General features: G+C 40.0%; 1 protein-coding gene across 2 annotated transcripts in view; it reads right to left on the bottom strand.

Moving 5' to 3' along the window:
- The window catches only part of sh3rf1 (SH3 domain containing ring finger 1), a 46,873-nt gene that overhangs the window by 10,706 nt on the left and 8,806 nt on the right, over positions 1-27,361 (bottom strand). Inside the window, exons 3-6 of one of the 2 annotated variants that reach the window (XM_065956163.1) lie at positions 10,126-10,389; positions 9,491-9,586; positions 7,203-7,508; positions 1,218-1,328 (exon numbers count right to left, since the gene is read on the bottom strand). In XM_065956163.1, coding sequence (XP_065812235.1) covers positions 1,218-1,328; positions 7,203-7,508; positions 9,491-9,586; positions 10,126-10,389 — 777 coding nt within the window. Of the gene's footprint in view, positions 1-1,217; positions 1,329-7,202; positions 7,509-9,490; positions 9,587-10,125; positions 10,402-27,361 lie in introns of both variants that reach the window. The other variant, XM_020631758.3, reaches the window with a different exon arrangement.

The raw sequence follows: 27,361 nt of genomic DNA, 5'->3' as shown, positions 1-27,361 counted from the left end.
TATCTTTATGAAGTTTGTTCACTTACTGTGTGATAAATTAGCTACTGTATCTCATTCCACATACGTTACAGAGCAACAGATTAACATTGTTTCACAATTTCAAAGTCTGAAGTAACTAAATTGCATGTTGGCATCAGATACTCTTTGAAAGTAACTTTACTTTGAGCACTGAGGGAAAAAGATTAATGTTGACATAATCCTGTTAAAACTAATGAAATATAGAAACATTGCGTAAGTGAAGCTTTCATTCTCTTTGCAGTGGAAAGATAGGTGTTCTACTTTTCATGTTAAAACTTAGTACATTAATTTATGAGATCATCATGTTACCTGCACTCAGAACAGTCAGGCAGAAGGAAGTGGCCGCTATCTGGCCAGTGGATGGCTTTTTGCATAATCTGCTTTAAATTTATATCAAATAAAAGCAACACTATCTCAAGCTTTAATTACACAAGGTACAAAATCGTCAGGTTGCACTGATGTTTAGGGATAAAAAGCATAGCAAGAAATGGCATTACAAGCAGCAAAAGTTACCAAAGTGGGCTCTGTACTGTTGCAGATACACACACATTAAATCGTTTTTTCACTCTGCTCATTACATTAAGGAAAGTTCAAACATTGTAGAGCTCCTTTAGCCTGTGTGGAGTTCAGACATATTTTGTTGATATTTTTCAGAATTGATGTTTTTGTGTGTCAATTTGACAAATAATGATGACAAAATGTGTTTTGTTTGTATGTTCTTTTTCTAACACACTTTAATAATCATTATAGATTATTACTTTTTAGTTTGGTTGTAGATTCTGTGCATTTAAAAATACCCCAAAATCATCTAAAAAAAACATAAACCCATTACCTATAAAGTTAGGACTTTGTGTCGAATGTTAATAAAAACTGAATGTGATGATTTTGAAAACACTGAATTTCCATATTTACTGAAAATTGCACAAAGACTGAGAAATGTCAATGTTTGTGCAAAATAATATGCCTATCTTGAATTTAATGAGAAAAAGTTAATTGAATAAATTCATAAGTGTATCCATTTGCACCTTTTATGAAAATACAATAAATTCTGCTATGCATCTTATCATAATGCACCCTAAGGTGTTCACTTGAAATAAAAAGGGTATTAAATGGATAGAATCAGTTTCTCCAATCATGATAATTTTTCTCTTTTGTTGCTTTGGCCTGTTGTTTAAAAACATTCAGAGGATTACACTTACCACAGGGATAGATGTATAGCTCGTCTCCGAAGGAAACGTGAAGACGGTTGCTGTAGTAACAGGACTGCTAGGGGGCGGGGTCACGATAAGTCCCGTTGTGCAAATGTGGACCTGTCAACAAATGGGAAAGAAGGATTATTACATCATGAATCCAATGTAAAGGGCAAAAGCCGCTCACACATGACTAATAAACGTGCCGCTAAAAATACTCTCAATGGATGATACACGACAGTGAGGCACTAGTGTGGGACTGTTTCCTGGTGACTTAACCACAGTGGTAATTAGATGATCTGATTGGTGAGTAGAAACCAGCTGACCACACAACAGGACATTTCATAGGACATATAAAGAGAGTCGGCTTCTCCGAGCAGTCATCCACGTGAGTCACGGTGGTGTCCTGGTAACAAGGCCATACTGTTGGACACACAATATCTCCCTGTAGCCAGCGCTCTCTCTGCATGCATGACTGCCCCAGACCGAGCCGCCTCAAAAGGTGAACGTTCCAGAAAGCACGCCAGCCTCAGATTCAATCTACACTCACTCCTTATCTGCTGTGCACTGGGTGTTGCCAGCAAAAGAAATAATGTAAGAGTGCGCTCAAAGGTGACTGTTTGTGAAACAACTGACGGAAACAAACCCGTAATATCTTTCTGGCTTGAAAGGACTCGATCACAAATAACTCTTACATGAATAATGATTTTTTTTTTTTTTTTACTCAATTTTAAAAACAGCCCATAACAACAGTAGACAGTCATTCTTCAGTTTTCAGCTTGTATATCTCAGTCATTAAAACATTTCCATTGTCATGTGACTGTTAAGATCTGAGTCATTTAATAACACTTTTTTTTTTACCAGATAAAGTTCTCTGGTAATCAGAAGTTAAAGAGAAATACAAGCTGGGATTTACCCTCAGCCTGCACCCCCTTAAATGTGATTAGAGCCGTCAAAGAAACACAGATTTCTTTTAACACTAAACAGTTTAATTCAGTGTTTTAAGCTGTTTTAATTCCCAGATACATTAATTATGGAAAGGAGAGTGCTGCAGTGATCCCCATAAACTGGAGGTATCCTAAGTGAAACATTTTCTAACTTTGATATGGTGGTAAAGCTCTTAGAGCTTGCAGCCCCTACTTAAATACTGTAGAGTTAAAAGCACTGGATTAACACTTCATTTTAAGTTGCTGCTTTAGTCAGGGTAATAACTGGCCAAACGTAAATACATAAAATGCCCTAAAATTGTGCAAAAGCAACCTTTGTGTACATTAAACTATAGTCTAACTTAGTTCTACAAGTTTTCTTAATGAACAGTTCAAACCGGCAGCACTTTCTTATGTTATATCCAGTAAAATATCCAATTGATCATAAAAACAAGCAAATTTGAGACCAATTTTTTTGCCCCATCGTCCAGCTCTATGTAATGTCTACTGCAGTAATAGATGGGAGTTGTTTTCATGTACGAGACAGACTACTCAGCCCCCAGAGGCAACAAGGGCTTACCTTTGTTGTTTTTTTGTCTGGGCTGTGGAGGGAGGGAAGATGAGTAGAGGTGAAGAGGGGGGGGGGGGGTGAGGCTGTGCATACATTGCCCAGAGAGTCTCTATTGTGTTGTTATTAAATACAAAGATCTGTAAAGCAAACAGCCCTGTTTGATTCACTGCAAATGATCGGTTTACAGGCAAAGACATTCATATTCTTTTCACAAATATTCTAAAATGTCCTTGTAATGATGTGAGGAAATCTCTGAAGTCCTTCAAAAATGTGTTTACAGCTTCTGTACTGAGAAAACTCTTTGATGATACATAAATCACACCAACATACAAAATGTTTTGGTTTAAATAAAAGAAGAAGACAGACTTTTAAGATCTACTGCACACAAGCCCTCTCCTATTCTCCCTCTCTCACACAGAGGCACAGAAACACACTGCAGATGAAAGATTAATGATTGAGTCTAATAGGGAGTTTCAGAATGAGGCATTTTAGTGAATCTGCAGCATCTGGACAACACAGAAAGTACACTGAAGAGTGAAAGCAAACAAGGAGGAGGAAAATAAAGAAATTCTGAATAAGCTAAAAACTCCCTGAGCATTGAAGCGTTGAAAACCAGATACTGCATGAACATGATCAGCAATGCTGCAGATAAGAGCGAAGTCATTTGAAATTCCTGATCCAGATCACGTTCATTTGATTGGATCTTTTCTTTCACCCAAACTTGGAAAAGATGAATTTTTAGTTCTAAATGAATGTATGACTGGTGAGAGCTATTGGGTGTATTTTATATTGTTTACATAGTATTGTTATCAGTTGGGACTTTTTAATTTAATGCATTAAGTGTCTTTAACTCAAAAAAATCAGCAGGACACTCTGCTCTTGTAAATCTGTTGCCTGACTGTTGAGCATCGATCTCCAGCAGCTAGCAGCCATAAAGCAGCTGTAGGTTCCTGCCATGTCGGGATCGGTGTGTGGAAACCTTGAGGGCTTAGCTTCAGTCGTTTTTTGCAGACGAGTGGAGTCACGCATCCATGATTTCAAACGCTTGGATGGAGCAATGGCCTGTTTGGTATGATGGGGAAAAAGGGAAGTGGGCCTAATTACTGACAGGAGGAGAGTGGAGCCTCTGAGAAGCAACAAACATCCAGTGGGAACAAAAGAAAGGAGCTGGAATGTGTATTGTGTCTTTTTGTTTCCTAAACACGGTTGCAATTAAGAACCACTGAACAGGATATTGACAAATTAGCTGGTTAAGAGAGACTACTCATCCAGTTCACTGATTTAAAGGGGAATTTTTTTTTTTTTTTTTTTTAAATTGTAATTGTCAATTGTAAATCATTTTTGGTCTAAATAACTACATACCTACTACTAGGTGAACGCTCCAGCCTGCTTTATTAATCCTTCAATATTTACGTTAACAACCAGCTGCCTGCATATCATTACTAGACTACATATAAGACTAATGTGTCTGTTTTTATTCCCTTTTCATGAAGTGTATTTTGTGCTTTTAGCTGTGTTTCATGATTTTCTAAATGTGCCACATTTGTTATATGAAAAAAGTAGTTTCTGGTCTATTCTTTTCTAAGTTAAAGGACAGGACCTGACAATTTAAACCATTATCTTTCATGCTTGGATCATAAGTATTCTATAATAGCTTTAACTGAAACATGGCTAAATGAATCCATAGTTTCATTTTATGATATTTCTGATTATAAAGCTATCCATTGGACAAGAGAAATAAGAACTGGAGGAGGAGTATCTCTCTTCATTCACAAAGATTACCAGTTCATCAGCAGAGGTGATCTTGGGACTTTTGAATCCAACATCGCAGAATGTGTATTTCTTAAAATTATGTCAAGCCCCTCTCTTGGGGGAAGAAACATAATTGTAGGTGTTATTTATCGTCCACCCAATACAGATATTGATATTTTTAACAAACAGTTAACGGATGTGCTTGAAGTCATATCAAAAGAGGGTAAAGTTTGCTACCTTGTTGGAGATTTTAACATCAATCTGTTTAAAAGTGAGAATATACAAACTGCAGAATTTCTAAATACAATGTATTCAAATTACTTTTATCCTCTAATTCATATGGCAACTAGGATCTCAGATACAACTGCAACTCTAATTGACAATATTTTTACAAACTTCTTTGATTGGGAATCAAATAGTGGTATATTACATACTGACATTTCTGATCATTTGCAAATTTTTTGTGTGGCTTATAAGGTTCAAGAAACAAAAAAGCCAGTTATTAGTTACACAAGATTATACACCAAGAAAAATATGGACATTTTTAAATTGAAAATAGCAAACATGTCATTGGAAAAAGTTCTTCATGAAAAAGATCCGGAATTAACCTACTCCCTTTTTATGAATGAAATTGTTAGCTCAATGAACCAATGTTTTCCTCTCAAGAGGATTAAAGAAAAAAAAGTTGATTTTAACAAACCTTGGTTCACCTCAGGTCTTAAAAAATCCTCTATGAAAAAAAACAAGTTATACAAAAAATATATATCAAATCCAACTCCCCTTAATTTGAAAAACTTACAAAAATAAGTATGTGCATATTTTACGTACAGCTAAGAAAATATACTTTTCAAAGAAGTTTAAAGAATCAACAAATAATATAAAATCTACATGGAATATTATCAACCAACTGCTAAATAAAAAGAAGAAAAAATCTTTAGGCACGAGTTCTCAGTTTCTGAATGGTGATAAACTCATTAATGATCCATATGAAATCTCTTGTGGCTTTAATAACTTATTTGCAAATATAGGTGCTTCTCTCTCAAATGAAATTGACAACACAATGGGCCCTTTAGATTACTTAGAAAAAAGTTATGGCTGTATCTCAAATTTTGAGTCCCCATAGCTAAACGAAGTAAGTGCCATCATTAAAAATCTAAAAAATACCTCAGCTGGCCATGATGAAATTGGTAGTTCTTGGTAATTAAGGAAATATCAGATTACATATTGGAACCTCTTACTCATACCCTGGGCCAATCTCTGGCCACTGGTGGTGTCCCTAAAGAGCTTAAAAGAGCAAAAATTATACCACTGTTTAAATCTGCTGATCAAAGAAATTTTACAAATGATCGTCCTATATCCATTTTACCTTGTTTCTCAAAAATTCTTGAGAAGTTAATTTACTCAAGAATAGTTACACATTTACATGAAAATAACTTCTTATATGAACATCAATATGGATTTAGAAAAGACAGTTCTACCTATATGGAACTTTTACAGCTCGTAGACAAAATACAGGCAGCTACAAATAATAATAAATACGCACTTGGTCTTTTTATAGACTTGTCTAAAGCATTTGACTCTGTCAATCACGATATTTTATTTGCTAAATTACAACATTATGGTCTTCAAGGTGACACACTGAAGTGGTTGACCAATTATATGAGAGAGAGAGAACAGTGGTAATCATGGTTGTGCTTCAAGCACTCTTAATGTAAGAGTGCTTGAATGTAATGGAGTACCACAAGGATCTGTATTAGGACCTTTGTTATTTCTTATTTATATTAATGACTTCCCTTTAGCTTGCAAACTTTCTTCTCCTATTCTTTTTGCTGATGATACCAACATGATCTTATCTCACAGTGACTTACACACCCTCATAAATAATACAAATTAAGAATTGGTGAGTGCTGCAAAATGGTTTAAACTTAATAAGCTTTCAAACACTTATCCATCTCACCTTAAACTTTATATGTTGCAGAAACGTTTTGTAAGATTGGCAACTTTCTCCAAAGCAACAGAAACATCTGCCGCCCTCTTCAAAAAACTAAACATTCTTTCAGTTTATGATATCAATATACATCAGATATGTGTGTTTATATATAAATATATGTTTGTACCTTTTTCTTTACCATCATCATTTTTTTAAACTGAATTCCCAGATTCATTCATTCCTTTTTATAAAACCAAACACGGTCAGTTTTCCATCAGATATCGTGGGGTACAAATATGGAATTCCAAAAAACACGTTAACGGCTCTTCGTCTACAGAGATTTTTTATAAGGAAACTGTCTTCACATTTAATCCATGAGGTCAAACTTTTGCATATATAAAATATATTTCTATTTTCTTTTTATTCCATCAACTCACTCATTTCACTCCATTTTTAATAGATCGATGCCTGTTTCATTATGCTGATAGAGGGTTAACATTCTCAGTCTTTCTATTGTATGTATGTGTCTAAGTGTGTGTGTATGAATACGTGTATAGGTTACTGTATATGTGTTTATATTTAATTTTGTTTTGAAATTGTGTAATTCGATTTGTTTAGTTGATTTATTTGTCTTTTAAGAGGTGAGGTCCCTTGTATAAGCCTGTTGGCTTCTTGACCTCTCCTGACACACCTTTTATGTTTTTGTTAATCCTATTTTGATGTATTCTTATATGTGTGCTAATAAATAAATAAATAAATAAATAAATAAAATGCAGCAGCTCCCTCTCAGTCTCCCTTCTTGTGTAATCTCTCACCTGTGAAGGTGCGCTGCAGGAAAGACCCCCGCTGATCTCTCCGATTCGGGCTGCTGCTGTGGGGTTGCTGGAGCTGATGAGTACCGGCCCGCTGATCTCCATGGAGTGTCGCTGGGGGGGAGGAGCTAGCATGGGTTTGTGGGACATGGTGAGAGAGGTGAAGGAATGTCGCTTCTTGCTGTTCTTCTTCTCTCCTGCCCGCTGAGCGCCGTTGCTCTGGGGCCCCGAGGACGCCCCCTCACCCGAGTCCCCGTTGGAGTCTGACGGCTTATCCAACTCTATAAGCTGACGAGCTGCTGAGTTGAACTGTGAAGAAGGAAGAGAGGCAGAGGAGTAATAAAGAGAGAATTGTAAGGTGGAAATAACAGACAGGGAGACAGGGGTGATGGAGCTGACGGTATTAAAACAATCATGACAACTGTCAGTTTCTATCATACAGGTGAGAGACACAGAAGACCGCTATTTTAAGAGGTGAGGAGCAGAAGAGAGATCCATCAAGTCTGTACATGAGAGAGAATAGTCTGTGGAAGTCAATGGTTCTAAGTCAGCTTTAAACGTTCAGACTTTGTCACCTTCTCAGGTGACGTACTGTAGTGTGCAGCTATGGTGTAAAATTCAAAAGAGGAGCACTGAAAAGGTTTCAGTTAATCACCGGGTGCTCTCACTTGCTGTCACATGTTGCCACGAGCAGCTCCCTATACTTAGGACATAAAAGCAAAGCATTTAACTCCAATCCAGGAGAGAACCGGTGCAGGTTCATCACTGACATGTCAGCACATAAGTCAAAGAAGCAGTCCTTAAACAAACAACAACAACAACAACAAAAAAACAGGTGAGGAACCTTTAGCTCATTCAATTTAAAAACCACCCTTTAAAGCAATTATAGATCAGTAGTAAATAAACAAAGGCTGTACCAGTCAAATCAGATTAACAAGTTTTTGGGTTCTGCAAAGCACCAAACGGGTAAATCACTAGCGGAGCAAAATCTTTCATTTAAAGATCCAGTTGAAAACGTCAATGAGGGGACTTGAAAACGGAAATTATTAGACTAGAAATGTCTGAATGCTAAAAAAAAACTAAAAAAAACGTGATTTACAAGTCAAACATGGACTCATGTAGGTGGATTTTTAAGAACATAAGAAAGAGTTGGACCCCACAAATATTCTAGCTGCAGCTCAGCTCACAGCCCCTCAGCTGCCAGAGCGAGTCGTAGAAACACTGAGTTTTAATGTGAAACTGCGTCATTCAGAGTTTCTGTCGGTTTTATTGCCGCTTTGTTCTGTTTGCAGAGGAGGGGACCTCTGTGGATCATTCAGCTCTGGTAAAAAATGAAGGGTCATTCTGAGACTTGGTTTGTGAAGTTTACAGCCTGCCATACTGTTTCTCCTGCATTACTGTGTACAATGATGCTAAAAAAAAAAAATAACAGGGCAGTGGTTTGAACTGACAAAGTCTTCCACAGGGGCCTTCCTATCTGATGATTTGAATTGTTTCATTTTAAGGGGCAGCTGTAATATAAACAACTGAAAAAGGCAACAAAAGCTCCCGGGGCAATAAAACAAACAACGGCCTAGATATTCAGTGGCTGTGCAAAAATTAAAGAGCATTTTGGACCACTCTATATGTTTGCAGCTGATGTAGTAAACCAAAACATCTTTCCAGAGGACAACAAAACATTCTGTTCTGCTTCAGTGGCTCCTGCAGTACACAACCAAACAATATATAGCTTAAGACAGTCAGCATTCGGTTTCTGCCTCGCTGCCTCAGTGTATAAATATATGAATATTAAAAGCACTGAAAACATTTGAAATGAATAAAGAAAACTGTCACAGCTTTTGAGAAAAGTGCTCTTCTTTGGACAAGCAGCAAAACACGTCAATGCAGCTTCTTCTTTAGACTGAGGCACTATTCTCAGACTCTTTAATGGTGCTGAAAAGGTTTTGATAAAATTCACAACAAAAGACGGCACACTGCCTCTGACAGCATTTATGTGAGAAATGAAATCATCTTTAAAGGACAAAGATTTACTTCTTACTTATGTCAGGATTATTTCTAAACCTTTTTAAGTGAGACCTGTGGAGCTCAGGGAGCGAGAGACTGTGACTGTCAAAATCTTCAAAGACGCCTTCAGTGGCTCTGTGAAACGTTTCAAAAGGAAATAGAAGTAGTATCGTACACAGCTTGCAAGGTGTAGAAGGAAAAGGAGTTCAAAGGATCTTTGCTCTTTGCTGATCTTCCTGTGGCACAAACACCCCCAAATGACATTTTGACATTTTTAGTTTCCTTACCTCAACATATGAGATGGGAAAAATTCCAATTTTATCTCCCAGCATTCCCTCTGCCCAGTTTTCATCCACTCTGCGGATCACAGTCAGGATATCATCCTAAAAAAAGTCAAGACGGAAAGCGAGGAGCGCCGCATGAGGAAGAGCCTAATTAAGGATGCTGTGAGCTAAGAGAGTTTCTCATCCTGGAGGAACAAACCTTGAACAGAAATAATGAGGTAGGGACAATGTTCTATTAAAAAGGCATCCCGAAGAGTAAAAGCACTGAGGTCTAGGGCATTTTTACTGTTTGGAAAACTACTTAGTAAGCTGTTTTTCTGTTGTTGCTGATTTGGTGTATAAACAACTGATGACAGAATACAAAAACCTCAAAGTGTGACCCAAACAGCTGGATAGATATAACTGCTTAATTACTGTAGTTAAAGCGAGCCATGCTCTGTATGGCATTCATTCTCTGCAGCTTAATTACAGCTGTTCATCAAGATGTCTGGCTCTAACATGAAGCATTTCTTTATGTGCTGTAGCTTACAGCCCTGAGAAAATGAATGCCTGGAAGACAGACTGTCAGAGTAATGAGAGGTATTTTTGTTTTACTACAGAGACCATGTGGCAGAGCTGTGGGTGCTGCAGTGTCTCACCTTGGAGAAAGGCAGACAGTCCTTGTCCGCCTCCTTGTCTTTGAGCTCAAAGTCATACAGAGCTTTGCACTGAGGTGGCGGTTGCGGAAGCGGCTTGATGACCTGCACAAAGTTGGTGGGGAAGAAGCCGTGGACTCCGCCCATCTCCCCGTGGTACCAGTTTTCGTCCACTTGCCGTCGCAGGATGATAACGTCGCCCTTGGTGAACTTGAGGTCTCCTGGCTCTTTGCCATCATAGTTGTAGAGCGCCTTGGCACAAGGGAGCTGTGGGACACCCTAGAAAAAGAAGAGGGGGAAAGTTAGACAGGATGAAGGATGAGTGAAAGATTTGTGTTCAGACAAATATTAGAAACGTATATTTACCCACACAAGTGACAGCACTATAATTTGTGATTATTTGTGTTGGTTAAACACAATCTGAAAATGCTCTCCCTTCCTGATATGTTGGAAATCAAACACTTGAGTGTGGGTTCATAATGTCCCAGAGATACAAACAGTTCTTTCTTAGATTCATTTAAGTGTTGTTCAGGCTATGACAGAACAAGTTCAAGTGCCGAGTTTGATGACCCATGGGGTTAGGGTCAATAAAGTATCAGGGGTTTCTTGGATTGACAGCAGTGGTCTGTTTTATCCATTGAGAGTCTGCGTGTCCGTTTACAGTAATAAATCAGTTAAAAGGATGTTACAATAACGACATCATGATAAAGCCACGTTAAAAGTGACATTTCATAATTTGCTGGTTCATTTAACAGGACTAGACATGCATAATGTTTTGCACAATCTCAGAACATCAGACAATTCTCAACACTGAGCAGTTGTTCACAGCTTTTTCATATTAGAACAAATTGTAGTGATGGAAAAACAGCAATGGTAAAACTACCCATACCAGAAGTATACGCAAAAGGAACATGGATAATGAAAAAATACGGAGTATCACAACTTTGGGTTGAAGGTTTCTCTTTGTGTTTAGGCTAAGCGATTCATGCAAAATGAATCACTAATCAAAGGTCCATTTTACAGAGCAGTACTAGAGAACAGTAAAAAAGGAATATGTATAAACAAAGGTGTAAATTGGACGCCAAAGTATAAATAAGGATTCAGAAGCTTGACAGCAGTCAATATAACAGCCATTGGATTAAAAAGCATCGTTTACATTCAGTTGTGTCACTCCTGAACCAGCTAGAATACAGCACACAGTGTCCTGTTTGTTTTCTGATGGTTAAACGGTTTATGTTGTGTGTTCACAGTTTAAGTGTGATGAGTCCTGCTGGTTGTGACTAGCTGACTAACGCCTTCAGAAGGCCCAGGACTCTGTCCCTTTATCTTGAGGAGGAAGGTTTTGTATCTCAGCCTGCGAGCCTCGAGTCCTGAAAGGCCCATTCAGGGAATGACAATCCAGGGAAAGAGGGACAGGGCGAGTAAGGGGGGGAGTAAGCAGGATAGAGAAGCATCAATGTACTCCATTCAGGGTGGGTGTCCGTGAGGAAGGCTGCAGTCCAAACCAACCCCCACCATTTATCCCCATGTGCTGTTAGACATTTCTGGCAGTGATCAGAATCACAAACTGGGTCTCAACGCTGGAACTGAAACTGCAGCGTCGACAAGGAGTATGGACAGAGATAAGATAAGAGAAATGGCAGAAGCTCAGGCAGAGAGAGGGAGAGTGTGATCCAGAGAGAGAGGGGTTAACATTGGGGTTTGGAGTGGGCTCTGCAGTCTTGTTAAAGGCTAATGAACCGTTTAAGGGCTCAGAGAATAAAAGTACAGAATGAGCTGTGATGGTGAGCCAGGGTGACATTACCCTGCTGCAGAGAATCACACAGCCTAAAGCACAGAGCCAATCGCTCTCTGGCTGTGCTGTGCTGGTCCAGCCTGTCGGCAGGGAGAGGGGTGGGAGGAGGGGGCACTGCAGCCCCCTGCAACACTGCACTGGAACTGGGCCTCCTTTTAGAGGAAAACAGGGCTTTTCAGCCCACCCAGGCCTGGCAGGGAGCTCCGTGATGAAAATGCAAATGAGAGTTGAAGCTCTGCCATTTTTGTGGCGAATGACAGACCGGGGTTCAGGCTTACACAAAGGCAAAAGGATCAAATGACATTGTAGTATGAAATGCTTGTCCTGTTTGTTAAGTTCATAAGCACATGTTTGTACACCAAGACCAAGACTTAATAAAACCTGGGGTTGAAGCACAGTGTCCAAAGTCAGCTTTGTTATGTAAGTCCATTTGCACATGTTGAAGTCTGACTTCTGCACTCATAAAAGGTGTCAGTGAATGAAGTCTTGCACGTACACAACACATCCATGTATAATATTTCCTTTATAGGCGGGAAAGGCAAGAGGGACTTGCTACAGATTTCAATTGAGTAATTAAAGTAATTACAGTTCTTCTTGATGGAGCTATTGTTGTTTCATGTACAATTACACAGCTCAGAAGGAAACAAACAAAAGCTGCAACCTGACTGACAAAATGCAAGTGGATCTGGTTTCAACTTGTCTGGTAATTGGAACACTGACTTTTTCTGGGCAGCATCAGTCCACAAAAATCTCTCTAGACCGTATAATATTTTTTAGTCTGACAGTCTAACTGCCTTCATCTCAGCTTGTTTTTTGATCTCCCTGTCCTGGCCTCAGAAAACAGGGGCTGTCAGTAGACGACGTACATTTCCATGTTTCACTTGACTTAACATAGTAGGAGAAAATCAAGACTGACTGTAGGGGCCTCTGGTTGTAGCCTTTGAGGTGGTGTGCAAGACAGAGCAAAACTTGGGATGGGTAGGGGGGGGATAATTTCCGGCTGCATCCATGGAGACTATGTTGTTTGTGTCTCGTGGACCTGCATAGAGGAGCAACATCAGTCCATACCAGAGACCCCCCTCTGGAGAAAAAAAAAAAACAGGAATGCACCGAAAAAAAGTTCAAGAGTTGTAACCACATAACTGCTATAATAAGTCTAATCTCAGGCTGCTGGTCGCGCCGACACAGCTCCTCGATGCTTCTGAACTCTACCAAGGGGCACGAGGAGATAGCGGGAAGATGCATCTCACTAATCTCATCCACAAAAAACAGCCCCAAGTTCAGGTCAATACACCAAAAAGATCCAGTCTGAGGAGGGGTAGGAAAGTTGTTTTTTCCCCCCTTTACTCTGCCCCTTCAATTGTTCTCAACATCTGCTGTGAAAGTTCATGGAAGTAATTATGCAGCAGCAAATGCCACTGTTTGGTTTCTCTATCAGACTTGGAAAACTTGGGAGTCTCTTTTATGATTTAGAGAACAGGATTACCCACAGAAGCACCAACCTGTTTTGAGTGCATGTAACAAAAGCAGTCTAACATAATAATTAAAATCTAAAAAATGTACTACACTATCATCTAATCCCAATACTAACAAGAAAACTTTAAAATACGATGCCATGCTGCAACCCAAATGTCGCCAGCTAGAAGCATCTGGACTATCAGAAGTCTGCAGATAAATGATTAAACAGTTAAAGGTTTTGAGGATTTAATCAGTCGCACTCGTTACCCTGTATAAGCTGGATAAACAGTTGTTTAAGTGAGCTACACCAGACAAGCTGCTTCAAAAACCTCCTCCTCCTCACTCCACATTTTTGAAGTGTTAACAGTTGTAATAAGTTGTAAATATTAAAACGATAAACTGAAACATCAACCCCTGTAACAACAGCTTGGGTATTTAAGAAAATCTGCAACTTCAATGTTATCTCTGCAACTGCAGCCTTCCAAAACAACAGCTAATGTGCACCAATGTGAGACCAACCACTGAGGTTGGAGGGCAGGCTCATGTCTTTTTGTCTGACAAAACAAAAAGGCTTGTGTTAAAACATGTCCTTCTCTATATAAGTGTAAGGCTTCAAACACAAAACTGTTTTGAAAGACCTAGCAGCAGCGAGAAAGGCCAACTGCTGCGCCCCATTTGTCTGGGCCAAATGAGCATGTCACAAAATCTAACATACAGACAGACCCAACTAGCATGTGCTTTTTGCACATGCATGGCGGTAGTCTTTATCAGTCATCAAATAGGGGAACTCAAAAGACCCCAGACTAGCGACAAACCAACCATTTAAACATGACTCGCAACGGACTCCCCATTCAGTCTATTTAGTATAAATATGTCTAATCACATAAGTGTTGGTGACTGGTTGTTTAAGACGAAATGACTCGCCTTGCAATCTTTTTTGTGCACTAATTCTTTAGTGCTGAACAGCTAATCAGAGTGTCAATGACTTCTCTTGCAATGGTTCCCCTCGGCCAAACAAACGTAATCAGCCAAAAGACAGCAGAAGAGCCAACCGGTGCCAATGGTGCAGAAAGGCAAAAACTGGGGCCTCAGATGCTGAAAGTCGGACCGATATTTGCAGATGGCTGAACGTCAATCTAGTAGACCAGACAACAAAACTTTTTGTGTTTCATGTTTAGTTGTGTTAAGAATGTTTTATTAATTGGTTTTTAAAGGTTTGTCTTGTTTCATAATTGTTTGCTATGCTAGCCTATCATTGTTACCTGTTTGTGTGTGTGTGTGTGTGTGTGTGTGTTTGAGTGTGAGGCAGACAGATAAGCAAGGACATAGATAAAGAGTGACAGAAATGAAAGAGAGATTAGGACCCAACATTTTGAGTATCAGCTGGTGTGTGCAATTACTCCTGTACTGCAGATAATGCAATTAGACCTGTGTGCTAAAGGGATTTGGCTGTTAAAAGTGTTCTCTTCCACAGCACTGGATTATAACAGAATTAACAAAGTGTTCTGCTCTACAGCACAGCCAAATGTCAACAACCAGTGAGCGGACGTGCATAAAAACACAGTGTATGAATGCATGCATGCAGAGCTGTCGAGGTAAGACTGGGTCAAACTGGGATAATTACTCTAACAGCTTGACTTTCACAGTCACATTTCCAGGAGAAGTTAAGACAATAAAGAAACAAACTCCCTTTAGGACAGGTATGATGCATCTTAAAGAGGCTTATTTAGATTCAATCAGCTGAACTAATTTATAATTATAACCTTGCAGGGCACCAAACGTTGTACAAAAGCTCATCTGCACAGTGAAACAAATCAAGGTAACTTTTGCTCTGTCAGCAGTTCAAGTGCAGTGTGAAACCACAGCAGACATAAACCTTTATCCCACCCCCGGAAAGTGCCAGACGCGACTCCACTTCCATATGGAAACCTCGAGGAGCTCTGCAGGGGGGCGGAGAATGAGCGGGGGGAACTACTGCCCAAACAGTGTGCAGGATGAGGAGGGGTAGTCTGTCTGGTCTGCCCTCGTAAAAACATCTCCAGGACCAGACATGTCAGATAGTGGGAGCAAGAGCAGCATCTGCTACACTAGACAGGTGGACATTTGGGGACATTTGTCTCTAATTAGTCACTGGAGCTGCTTCCAAACTTGCACAAAACTCCTGAAGTTTTCGAGGTGAGCTGCATGTGTAAACGCAAACAGCCACATTTTTCACTTGGACTTTATCCAAAGTTTCTCCTGCTATCCCCCCAGCAGAATTTCTGTGTGAAGTTCAGGTGAGCTGATGTGAGAACGCAGTAGGATACTATCAGGAAAATTCACCAAAAGTAAGTGGGAGGGGTGCAAATCCACAGACTGCATATACATCTCCGTGCATGTAGCGTTTCTATAAGCCAGTATGTTCTTCACCGCTCTTTTGGTGATATTGTGTTTCTGTCAAACTACACTTCATATAGACAAAATTGCAAATATAACGTCAAGTTAATTTAACATCAAGTCTTGCCTCAGGAGATCCCCCACGCCCCCAGTCCAAAAGGGTTATTCTCCTCCGTTGTGAGGTGCATGTGTGAACCACCAGATCATGAGGATTTCAGGATTTCAGGTGCAGCTCGTCTAAAATTCTCTAGAAATTTTCAGGATGGCAAATGTGTTTAAACGGCTTATTTATTAAAGATCATTGTCAACATCGTTGTGGCATGAACACTGACACATGATGTGAGAGAAGAATCATGAGGCAGGGACCATCTTGATTCCATTAGAGCTGCATTAGTTTAAATTGATTCCTAATGGCCTTTTTAATGACCGCTGTAGAGCAGACTTCCCCGTACTGTCCACAAACCTGAGGGCTTCTTGGCATAAAATCCAGGAGCTGGGCCGCAGACAAAGAGAGGCAGGCAAAAGGCAGCGATATCAGGCTTATTAGCGCAATAGCCAGAGAGAAAAATACATTTTTCAACAAAACCAACAGGTACACAATGGTGTGTGTCATCAACTACACAAAATCAGACCCCAGCGGAAACTACATGTCGTTATATTTCCAGATATGTGTAAATCCTAAATGTATTTGGGTTTTTTTGTCTCTATTAATGGTTTCTTTTTTTAAAGGTCTGGTCAATACATGGTTGGAAATAAATCTTATATTAGTAAAATTAGCCTGCAATGTTTTCACTCCTGCACTGCCCTGTGTACAGTGACAAAGCTAATGAAGCAAAATTATTCAATATTTTAATGACAGAATGCGAGTTGTTCCAGGATCTTCTTGACTGATGATCACATAATCTAACTTTTGGGGGGGGGGGGGGGGGGATCCATATATTTGTTTAACTGTGAGATGCATCTACTGACCTAGCAACACGGACGAACACGAGGAGGAACAGAAGGAGAGTTTTGAGGGTTTTTTAAAGACTTCCTGTTCCTCTCACATGTGATCCAAGCTTCCATCTGGCCTCCAGACTGCGCCGAGTGCTTTTGTGCGTGTAGACTATATGTGGGTCCTCATTTGCCATGTAGTGTGGGAAACAAACAAGCACAGTGAGTTGTCACACAGTAAATCTCTTGGAAAGCTTGAATGGTTAATTGCCTCACCACCTCCCTAAAAAACTGTGGTCAAGTAGATCAATTATTTCCTCTTCACAAAGGCTGAGTGTTGCTAAGATTTTTATTGATACTGATTTTTGCACGTTGATCACGTCTGGTTCCTGAACAGAGGAGAGTGGTCTAATGAAAAACATGGAAACTTAGCATGATAACATTATCTCTGGCTCATCATTTAACCAAATGGAAATGTCTTTTTTGCTAGAGAAATAAATACCTTGGCTTTCAATAAGGGCAGTTCATTACATCACTTCACAAGTGCAGTATTTCAGTTAAACATTATTATTTAATTAATTACAAAAGAGTTGAGAGACAACCACATGACCATAGAAAACAAGAACGACTCCATGACAACTTCTCTTCAAACATTTTAAATGGCTTTCTCATTACAGGATGGTCACATACTGTACACATAAAACTTTTTTCAGCATCACGTCTTCATGAAAAAGTCAATTTCATCATCAGGGTTGACCTCCTGAGGAAGGCTTGATGCTGAAACAAGAAGTTTAAATATCTACATGTGGATACTATGATGTTAAAGGCCCCATGTTATGCTTTGTCTGGTTTTATATGCTCTTTAGTGTGTTTTCCAAGTGTCCTGTGCATGTTTAGGCACATCTATGTGCAAAAATTCAAAGTCCGCAGAAACGTGGCTTCTCCTACCTCCTCCTGTTAGCTGTAGCATTAGCTGCATGTAACGCTCGGTTCTAGCCCCCCTTGACAAAAATTTGTCAGTGTGCGATCACTGATCTAAGCCCATTGGCTCGTTGTGGCAAGCCCTGCAGCTCATGTTGAAATTTCCGAGAAGCGTGCTGAGCAACTGACCAATAACGACAGAGCGGATCGGCAGACCAATCAGAGCAGACTAACTGTGGGCTCAACAGAGTGTAGCTGACGGACCCAGAGTATAGAGGGAGCAAGGAGGAGCAGTACATGAAAACAGACACTTTTTTCAGACTTTAGCTATTGTGAACGTACAAAAGTAGGTACATAGATTAAATATAAGAACCCCAAAAAGACAGAATATGGGCAGAATAAGACATTTGAACTGTTAATAAAAATAAAAAGAGCCTTGGAAATTTTTCTTGTTTTCTATGATTTAAAGTTTCCTAAGCCAAAGAGCAGCTCAAATGTACTCTTCTGAATCCAGGTCATCTTTTTTCCTGGGAGTTTTGTATCCAAAAATATTATTTAAGAAAAAAGTAAGCTAACTTTAAGCTAGTTCACTCCTTGTTTTGACAACCCCATTTCCTGAAAAGCTGTGATTTTGTGTAAAATGTAAATAAAACAGAATGTGATGATTTGTAGAACAGAGTGCTTTATGAAACATAAAATAAGACAAAGGAGAGTCCTTCTGTCAGACCAGCTGATATCCTATATTAAGCAAGAATGGGACAACATTTTCTTTAATAATTACAGAAACCTGTCGCCTTACGCCGAGGTCAGACTACACGTTATACGTCCGATCAGGCAGACGTGATACAGAAATTGCTTTTAATTTTTTATGAACACCCTTCTTTTCACTTAATGTTTCTTAGTGGGCTATGGGAGTGTTTGTGTTGGATTTTGTTACCGTAAAACACCACCAGGCTAGCTGTTTCCTGTGTTGATGCTAAACTATGCTTACCGGCCTTCCTTAGCAGTCTAACCTTTTAGTGCTAAAACATAAAAGTGGTATTGCTGATCTACTGACCAAACTTGTGGCAAGAAAGTAAAGAAGTCTGTTTCCCATATTGGCAGATTAACTATTTTGAGGTGATAGCCCATTAGCTGAGGGTGGTTGCTCTCTCAGAACAAGCTATTGGCTGGATTCTAAATGTCTTTTTTCTCTGAAGATTCACAAGACTGTCAAGAGACCATAAATAGCCCCCCCAAAAAGTGCCCCTGTGTAGAGTTTCCATAGAAACTAGAGAAAGGGAGTTTTTCTTTTGTCTCAGACAGAGAGCGAGACAACAGCTCCAGATGAGTAAACTGTGTCATGGGACTCTGCTGTGACGACAACTGTTCGTCTAATCTGAAGGTCCCTGTGTGACAGCATTATTTGAGCGTCAGGGAGTGAAAGTTTGGCACATCCAATGCATATTATCTTCCTTTGTGTTTCTCATGTTTATGCTGTTTGAGCATACTGAAAATACAAACAGATATTTGTCAGCAAAAACTAACATGCAGCAAGAATATGCCTCAAATACATAATGTTTTCTAAATACAATAACACCACACTAACTAATGACCGACTTGGAGAGAAAATGTCCTCTTCATCCCTGAGGGCCAGCTATAAAACACATCACAGAGGTAACCACGCACTGACCCCTCTTTAAATGCCAGCTCTGGACCTTGTAGGTACAGCCTGGAGGCTCATGGGAATCTGAGTGCTGGACTGTACAAACGCCAAGAGTAACAGCTTTGATCATAAAGACCCCATAAGGCTGCCATGTGCAAAAACTAGGACCAACATTGAGATTTCTGTCTTAAGGTTGTGGGGTGTATAAAAACATTCAACATATGGACATACAATCAAGACATGTCTGAGCTGAGAGCACTCAGAAAGCTATAGATTAATCATCAGAGAGAAAGATTTTCTACAGGAAGGCAGTATGGATTTATGGCAGAGCATATGCACACACTGGATAGTTGTCACACATGCGGTTTTCATGAAGCTCTCGTGTGTTTTGGTGTACAGTCTGGGCTCTACTGTGAAAATGCAATCGCACAAAACCACTTGCACGTGAGCTGGCACATCTCTTTGCATAGGGCTGGTTTTCTTTACCTGGCTGGCCTCAGATGAGGGGTGAAGGCTGGTTCTGGGTGGCCCTGGGATCACCCAGTCAGCTTGTCTGACTGAAAAAGTGGAAGAACAACTCTTTAGCTCTGTGCCAGTTCATACACACTTGGCTCAACAACAGTTCTCACAGGAACCCACTCGCATTTCAGAGCCGACAGAGAGAGTGAGGAATCAAACTGGAAAGGGAAAGGGGAGAGAAACAGTGTGAGATCAAAAGATGTAAGAGAAAATGAGATGGGGAAAGGAACTAAGTGTCGCCGTCTTGAACCTGAACCTTTAATATGGTTCTGTGACTTAGATATTCAGACAAGATTTATTTGATCTTGGTCCTTTTAGGCAGGAATATTTTACCCCATGTCTTGAAGTTAAGGCATTTTTTTTTTTTTTTTTACAAGGTACACATTATTTAATGATGTAGATGTATGTGAACTTCCCTCTGAAGAAAAATCTCACCCTTCATGTGAAACTGTGGAGAGACATGTAAACAAAGTCTATTTTGAGACATCTTGAATGTCAGATATCTAATAAAGTGTGTTAGGACTGAGGTTGAGTAACACAGAGGAAGTTAGCTTGTATCCAAGCTACAGCGGGATTAGTTCACAAATGTCACAGTATCTGTGTATTGAGTACCAGTCAATATGAGCTGAATACTAAGCATTTCCTCACATTACTCTCCACTGTGCTGGTGAAAGCGTGCAGTGTCTGTGGCCTTTTGTTCCTCTTAGTCTTTCAGGGTGAGCCACCTGCTCTGCTCAGGCCCACTTCGATTTACGCAGGAAGATGCATATCGGGGGAAATCTGACAAGATTAGTCTGATAATTCCCTCATAAAAGCTGCTTTAACTCGTCTATCAGTTGTTTAATGTCTGATTGTTTGTCATTTACCTTCTTATCTTTGAATTGTCTAGTGTTGCAAGTCAGACTGGTGGGCAACTGAAGAATATTTGCTTGCCTTGGCTGCTATTTGTACGCCTCTTCAGAGGACAAACAAAGCCAGGATATTGACACAGTACTGGACAAGGGCCAAGGCACAAACACTGCATCTGCTCTCAGACGCAAGAAGCAGCACAGTACTGAGCACTTTTCACTTTCCTAAGAAAGTGTTTGTCCATTCCTCCCTTGACTCAGCCCAGATGTAACATGTAGCTGCTAGCTTCCTTTATCTCCACTGAATTTTAAGTGAGGCTTGAGGTAGTGGAGCGAGGCAGCAAGAAGAAAATCTTGTTTTTGGCCCCTTATGTCTCAGTCTTTTGAAAGGGTATGTTGAAAAGTTGGTCCATAGGACCTTGAATACAACAAAATTACATCAAACAACTAGAGGTGGTGAAGGCCAACTGTCGCGTCAAATTCTGTCGCTTGTGTCTTGGCCATGGAGTTGCACTTGAACACACGCAAGAGACAACAGCCCACAGCTAAAGAGCATTCAGGTTCAGGTGAGTGTGCAAGGTAAAATTCTTCAAAGCAGCAGAGCAGAAGTCAGCATTCAAAAAGAGAAGCAGGAAGAACTGGTAAAAACGTGCACATGGACCAGGTGTTGTAAGCACTTGGTATTTTGCCTATGTAACTATTCCCTTTTCCAAAAAAGGACTTGTAATTTGCCTCTTTCTGTAACTTTCATTTCTCTTTCACGCACCGACAGGATTTTACTTTACAATAAGAAATGTAATGCAACTTAACAAGGCCAGGTTACATTGTGTTTTGCAGTGTTAGCACAGAAGAGCATATTGAGGACTTACTGCTTTTCATTGCTTGCTGATAAATCATTTTCTCCCTGTCAAAAAGTGACATGAACATGCAGAATAAACACCCTGCAGAATAAATCTATAATTAATCTGAATATATGATAGAGGAATCCCTGAATAAATGAGCAATACATCTACACACCTTGACCAATCGGTTGAGGCCAAAGCTCTCTGTCAGTTAACCTTAAATACATTGGCGTCAGTTTGGTGTTGACTGGGAGGCTAGCAAGCACAATGGTAAAGCTCTTGTGGTAAAAAGGGAACAGCTCGTCTGCTATTTTGATTGTTTTCCATTCAAGATGGACTATTGTAAAAACACGTTTTGTAAAAATCTGCAAAATAGTTGAAAGACATAAAAAAATGTTTGTTTTTTTATTCATTGCAAAATGTCATTGATATACTCTGAAGCTGTGCATGGCAGATTTTACTCACAGCATGCAGGCCTACTTCTAATGCCTATCTCAGTGACTGATGATGGCCAAACTAGCCGTCAAAAGGCAAACACATTGGCCCGTCTCATAAGACTTGAGACATTTGTCAAGAAGACACTTCTGCTGGCACAGACTCACTATCCCAGGTTGGTTACCCAGGCCACAGTTAGACTGTTAAGAAATGGGAGGAAGCAGAGACAGATTCTGGCTGGCTCTAAAATGAATAATGGTATCTATAAACATGGAAGCTACTGGAGCTCTAATTGACATGATGAGCTTAGGATCACACCTGATGCAGAACATAAACACAGGCTGGTTGGCTCAAACCTGCGCTGACATTTCATCACACAGTTGGCACAGATTGTGTGTGTACAGGCTAAACACCTGTGTTTTTGTGGGTGTGTACTGTATGAGGGCCCTTACAGATCTAAAATCAGTCTGTGAGTCATTAAAACAAACATTGACCTGGCTCGGTCACACCGTACTCACACAGGGCTTGGCCTGTTTTTGTGTCAAATAACAAGGCTCAAAGTACATTTTCCTACAGTCAGTTATTATGGGAAAGAAGTGTGAATGTAATTCTCCAGTGAGTGCTTGTCGTGGGATGTCTGTGCAGACAGCAAATCATGAATAAAAGCCCAGACCCCCGGTCTTTGTCAGAGCTCTCCCCTATTCAAGCCCACTTCAGTAATTAATCACACACTGACAGCCACAGAGACCCCACACATGTGGAGGAACGGAGAACACAAGTTTCAGTGGGTGAGTATTTAAGCCATTTTCTCCATAAATACAATATAGACAATTTGCTTTGAAATGTGACAAAAGAGTCATTAAAAGTTATCAATTTAAATAGAAAATGATTCTGCAGATAATGACGTTTTTTTTATATTCTTAACAATGAAACATATATAAATATATTAGAAATACAAATATTCAAGGTTTCCATCTTATTGGTGTAATACACCTGTATCTATGAAATCACTTGTCAATCAGTTGAGGAAATAGCATCAGTTTTAAATCCATACAGAGAATAGGTGTTAGCTTCTCTTTCTTATTTTAGTACTGGAACAAAGAGAAGTGCATATAGCACATCGCATCTTGTTAAAATAATTCCCTTCAAGAACAAAGACTCCTGCAGTTCAACTTTAAAGATCCGTTTAAGAGCACATTGTCACCAATGATTTGGAGATAAAGAAATTCAATAAGGGCTCTGTGATTTCTGCAATAATGAATAAGCTAAAGATGTTGACACCGATAGCACAGAAGAAAATTGCCTCGGCCCCGGTGTTAGAAAAACACTGACAATACTAACTGAGAAATAGTAACATGGTTCCAAAAAATAATTGTTTCTACAATTGTAATTATTTTTCACAGCCGGCTCAAAGAAGAGTTGTTTTCAGATTTGATTGATGGAGAAAGCAGCGAGCAGCAGGTGAACAAACAGAGTCCAAGTATCCAAATGTTAAGAGGTCTCTACAGCCCCCATTTGCACAGCAAATGCACCAAAATAAAAAGGGTATGCAGTTTGTTTGTGGTGTCATATAGACAAGCGGCATTTAGTTCAGACCAAAGATTTTCATTGATAAAATAGTGTTTAAATTTGCAGAGGCATCTGCTGCAACTCTCTCAGCTTATCTGTCACCAATTGGCAACATGCAGTATGGAAAAATAAGTCCAAAATGTGTGCAGTTCCTTGAGTGTCCACTTGAGGCTGGCTCCAAAAGCCATGGAAGTCACATTAACATCCCATATTAAAAGAAATTAACATGTTTACAGTCTGGTACAATTTTTTTTCCGCCTGAATAGCTCGTGTCTTTATCGGCACATACCGTGCAGGGGGTGAATTTTTTATTTTACTAACTTTTGTTTTTTTAAGGGACAAGAGTCATTTATAATTATGGAAGGAACTGATATGACTGCTAGTGAGTGCACCTAGCTGGCAGGAGGTTAAAGGCCCACCTCAACTCCGCCTCTTTTAAGGCTTTCACCCTCGCCACAGGATATTATCATGAGAATGATAATATCATGAGTTTCTATACTGTGATTGCTGCACGGTGCATAGAGTGTATGCATGCAACCACTATGATGTCTGTGCACGTAAAGAAACGGCTGCATTACGTTTTCTGTTGTCCATTATGTTGTTCTCCACTCATTTGTTGATGTTGTAGCTTTGATATAAAGGCAAATATTCTCATTATAGCATCGTGAAGCGGACTCTGTTGCTTTGTCCGCTACTTCTGCGTTGTTTTTTTACGTCACGTTTTACCCCAGGAGACCCCCTCGACCCCACCTCCCGTCTGACAGGGATAGTCTCCAGCTATGAGGAGCATATGTGAACAGCCAGGTCAGGAGAATCTCCAGAGCAGTACTCCCGAAATTATCTAGATAATATCCGGAGTGCATATGTGAAAACGGCTTTTGTCTGTAAGTTAATTTAAAGCGGCCTTTCCAATATGGGGACCACCATGGTTGGGCATCAAAATTCCCCCTCAGTAACCAATGGGTGAGGTCACTGAGACTATACGTCCTACAGTCTATGCTAGTCACCAGTGGCTGCTTTAACAACTAAAGGCACATCACCTGAGTCTACAGTCAATCATCTTTTTCCACAAAGTAAGCTTGGCAAGTTATTAACATAGCATCAGCTCAAGACACCTAAAATAGCTATTAGAAGAAACCATTGATAAAAAATGTTACAATGTTTTTTTTGGATTAAATTAATTAATATCCATTCAGGTATACAAAATGTGCTTTTTGAAAACCTATTTTGAAACATCTTTTTTTTCAAAGACTACCTTCTGACAAAATTTTCCCAAACCACCACAAAATTAATAGAAATTAATTAATTAATTGAAAACTTGCCTTTGCAGTAACACTGACTCTGTTCATATTACAGTACATATAGAAAAATCTTTATAATTGCTTTGAATTACAGTATGCAACCCCTCTTCCTCTCTGGTCTTTGAACTGTAGACCCAGTGCCCTCAGCAGCTGGGACAAAGATGTCACTCAAGGGACAAATGCAGATTAACTGCTACTCTGGGCCTCAAAGAAAAACAGGAAAATGTTTCTGCTCATAGCAGACCAGCAAACACACCCGGCTTACAGAAAAAAGGCAAGAGATTTGAGGGAGAAAAGTGAGAAATATTTGAAAAGAATCATTAATCTCTAAAGGACGTGTGGGACAACACATTTTATGTGCATAATGGTGAGGCAGAGGCCGCCTGCTGCTTGACGATGTATTAAGAGTCAGTTATAAGGCTTTAGATCAGGGGTCAAACAACTGAAAACGAAACTCCCAGCAAATCATTACTCTGCCTCGGGGATGGGAACTAAACACTTAACATGCCAGCAGTCAAACGGCCCATGGATGACCACTCCTGCTCCCTCAAAAACAACACAGGGTGAGGGGTCAAACTGCTCTGTTAAGGCCAGGCAGGTATGAGGGGCACCTTGGGAATTAAGGGGGGAAGACAGTGAGTCACATGTTGGCAAACAGCTGACAAAACACCTGAGCAAATAAATTCCACTTTAGGCATTTGTAAAACAATTTGGTGTCAACATATAACACCAATTTCAGCAGACTAGAGTTGCCTGTTCACACGTAGCCAGAAGTTTTCCCTGTCGGAGGGGGAGGGATGGTCTTCACAAGGCAAGACATGACATAAAGAAAAGGTTGCAGAAAAACCAAGATGGCAGACGAAGCGATCGTCTGTAACAGTTTTTTGCCTCAATATAAAGGCTATATGTCAAATTGGACGTATTTACACTTTCAACAAACAAGTGGAAAAGAACAAACTGGCGAGCTGAAAGTATGAAGCAGCTTCATTCTGTGCATGATGATCCCATCGGTCTTGTGATATAAACGTAATTGCCCCAGATGAATTTCCTGAATATTACCTCCTATGCTTATAAATTGGCTCACCTCAACCTAATGCTTCATTTTATGGGGAGGCTGGCATGAAAAAGACTGGATGAAGTCAGGGTGAAACATGCAGCTCAACCTTCTGCTTTGAGCTTTGTGTGAAAACACCATAGTTCATACAAAATGAGTGGAAACACAGGTATAAAACTCTTTACGTATGTTCAAAGTGGCCTGTAATGCAGTCTTTAGATAAGTGCTGGTCCCAATAAAACTTGGACCACATATCCAAAGTGAAACTCAAGAAATGCTTTAAATGACCCCCACAGGTGTGACAAAAGGAGGTAAAAAAAAAAAAAAAAAAAAAGTCACAGCTGCCTCACTTAATATTGTCATGCTGTCAGACTTGGCAGGAGACGAGATATGGAGGAAAGAAAGAGGGGGCTGACGACAGATGTGGCATTTTTTGGAGGCTAGACCACCCAGACATGAGTGTAAAAAAAACTGGAAATAACAACAAACATTCACACTTCTTTGTGCTACAAAATGAGATTAAATGTCATTATTGGATCACTTGCCAGTCCAAACTGTGTGAAAAATGATGGCCAGATGGGTAAACCTTTGGATGAGCATGAAAAGATGCCTTGCAACAAGATACATCTGCCACAGCTGAGACGGCCCCTGGGGCTTTCAGGTGCATAGACACGTCACTGCGTGCAGGATTATCATCGAAACTAGAGACTTTATGAATATGACAGGCATGTCCTTTCTAATGACCAGGTTTTCCAGAGAGTCAGTATTGTATGTCTCATAACTAAAAAGTCAGAAAGTACACTTAAATACATGTTGACATTGAAAGTAGGTTTAAGTGAATGAGGTGAACATGAGCTGGTACGTAGGGCGAGACCAGACAAGCCCGATGTTTAGGGTAGAAACAGTGACCTGCGAATACTCACGGCATTCCTCAGAGACACACTCACACAAAACATCCTCCTCAGTCTGGGAGAAAGAGGTTAAAAGGAGATTAAGCTAAACAAGTTAACTCTTTCCTCTAGAGTCTATAAGCTTGGAAAAGTCTTGACAAAGACAAAGTAAAAGGCACACACCCTCCATCCAGGGAGCCGTGTGTCACTACAATGAGGAGGCCTTGGCTGCACCTTAATCACATGATGAAGTCCTTTGAACTTCTCCCTGGGAAACATGGAAACCCACACATGGGGTACAGTAATTTTCCACAGCATAAGTGGCCACTTGCTCATTCTCTGTATGTTTTCCAAAACATGGTTTGAATTGTAAGGCATGTGTGAATTGCAAATGGGTGTGAAAGGGATGATTAATGTGTTTATGTGAACGCATGTTAGCAGCGCAACATATTACTGCTGACCTGTTCAAGGCTCCTGTCCAGGTTCCTCTTCTGTAACCCAGCGGTTTTAACTCCACAGGGAGATCATGAAGGGATGGCCACGACAGGAAATCAATAGATGAACTGATTCACAACCTTCTGTGCTCCAAATCAATTTGACTGGCCTCACAGCCAAACAATCACCTTATTTTCAAATGACCAAAATTTGGCTTA

The sequence above is a fragment of the Labrus bergylta genome, chromosome 6 (genome assembly GCF_963930695.1).
Source record: "Labrus bergylta chromosome 6, fLabBer1.1, whole genome shotgun sequence".
NCBI lineage: Eukaryota > Metazoa > Chordata > Actinopteri > Labriformes > Labridae > Labrus > Labrus bergylta.
The sequence above is the reverse complement of the archived record's forward strand: the minus strand, read 5'-3'. Positions and strand labels throughout refer to the sequence as shown.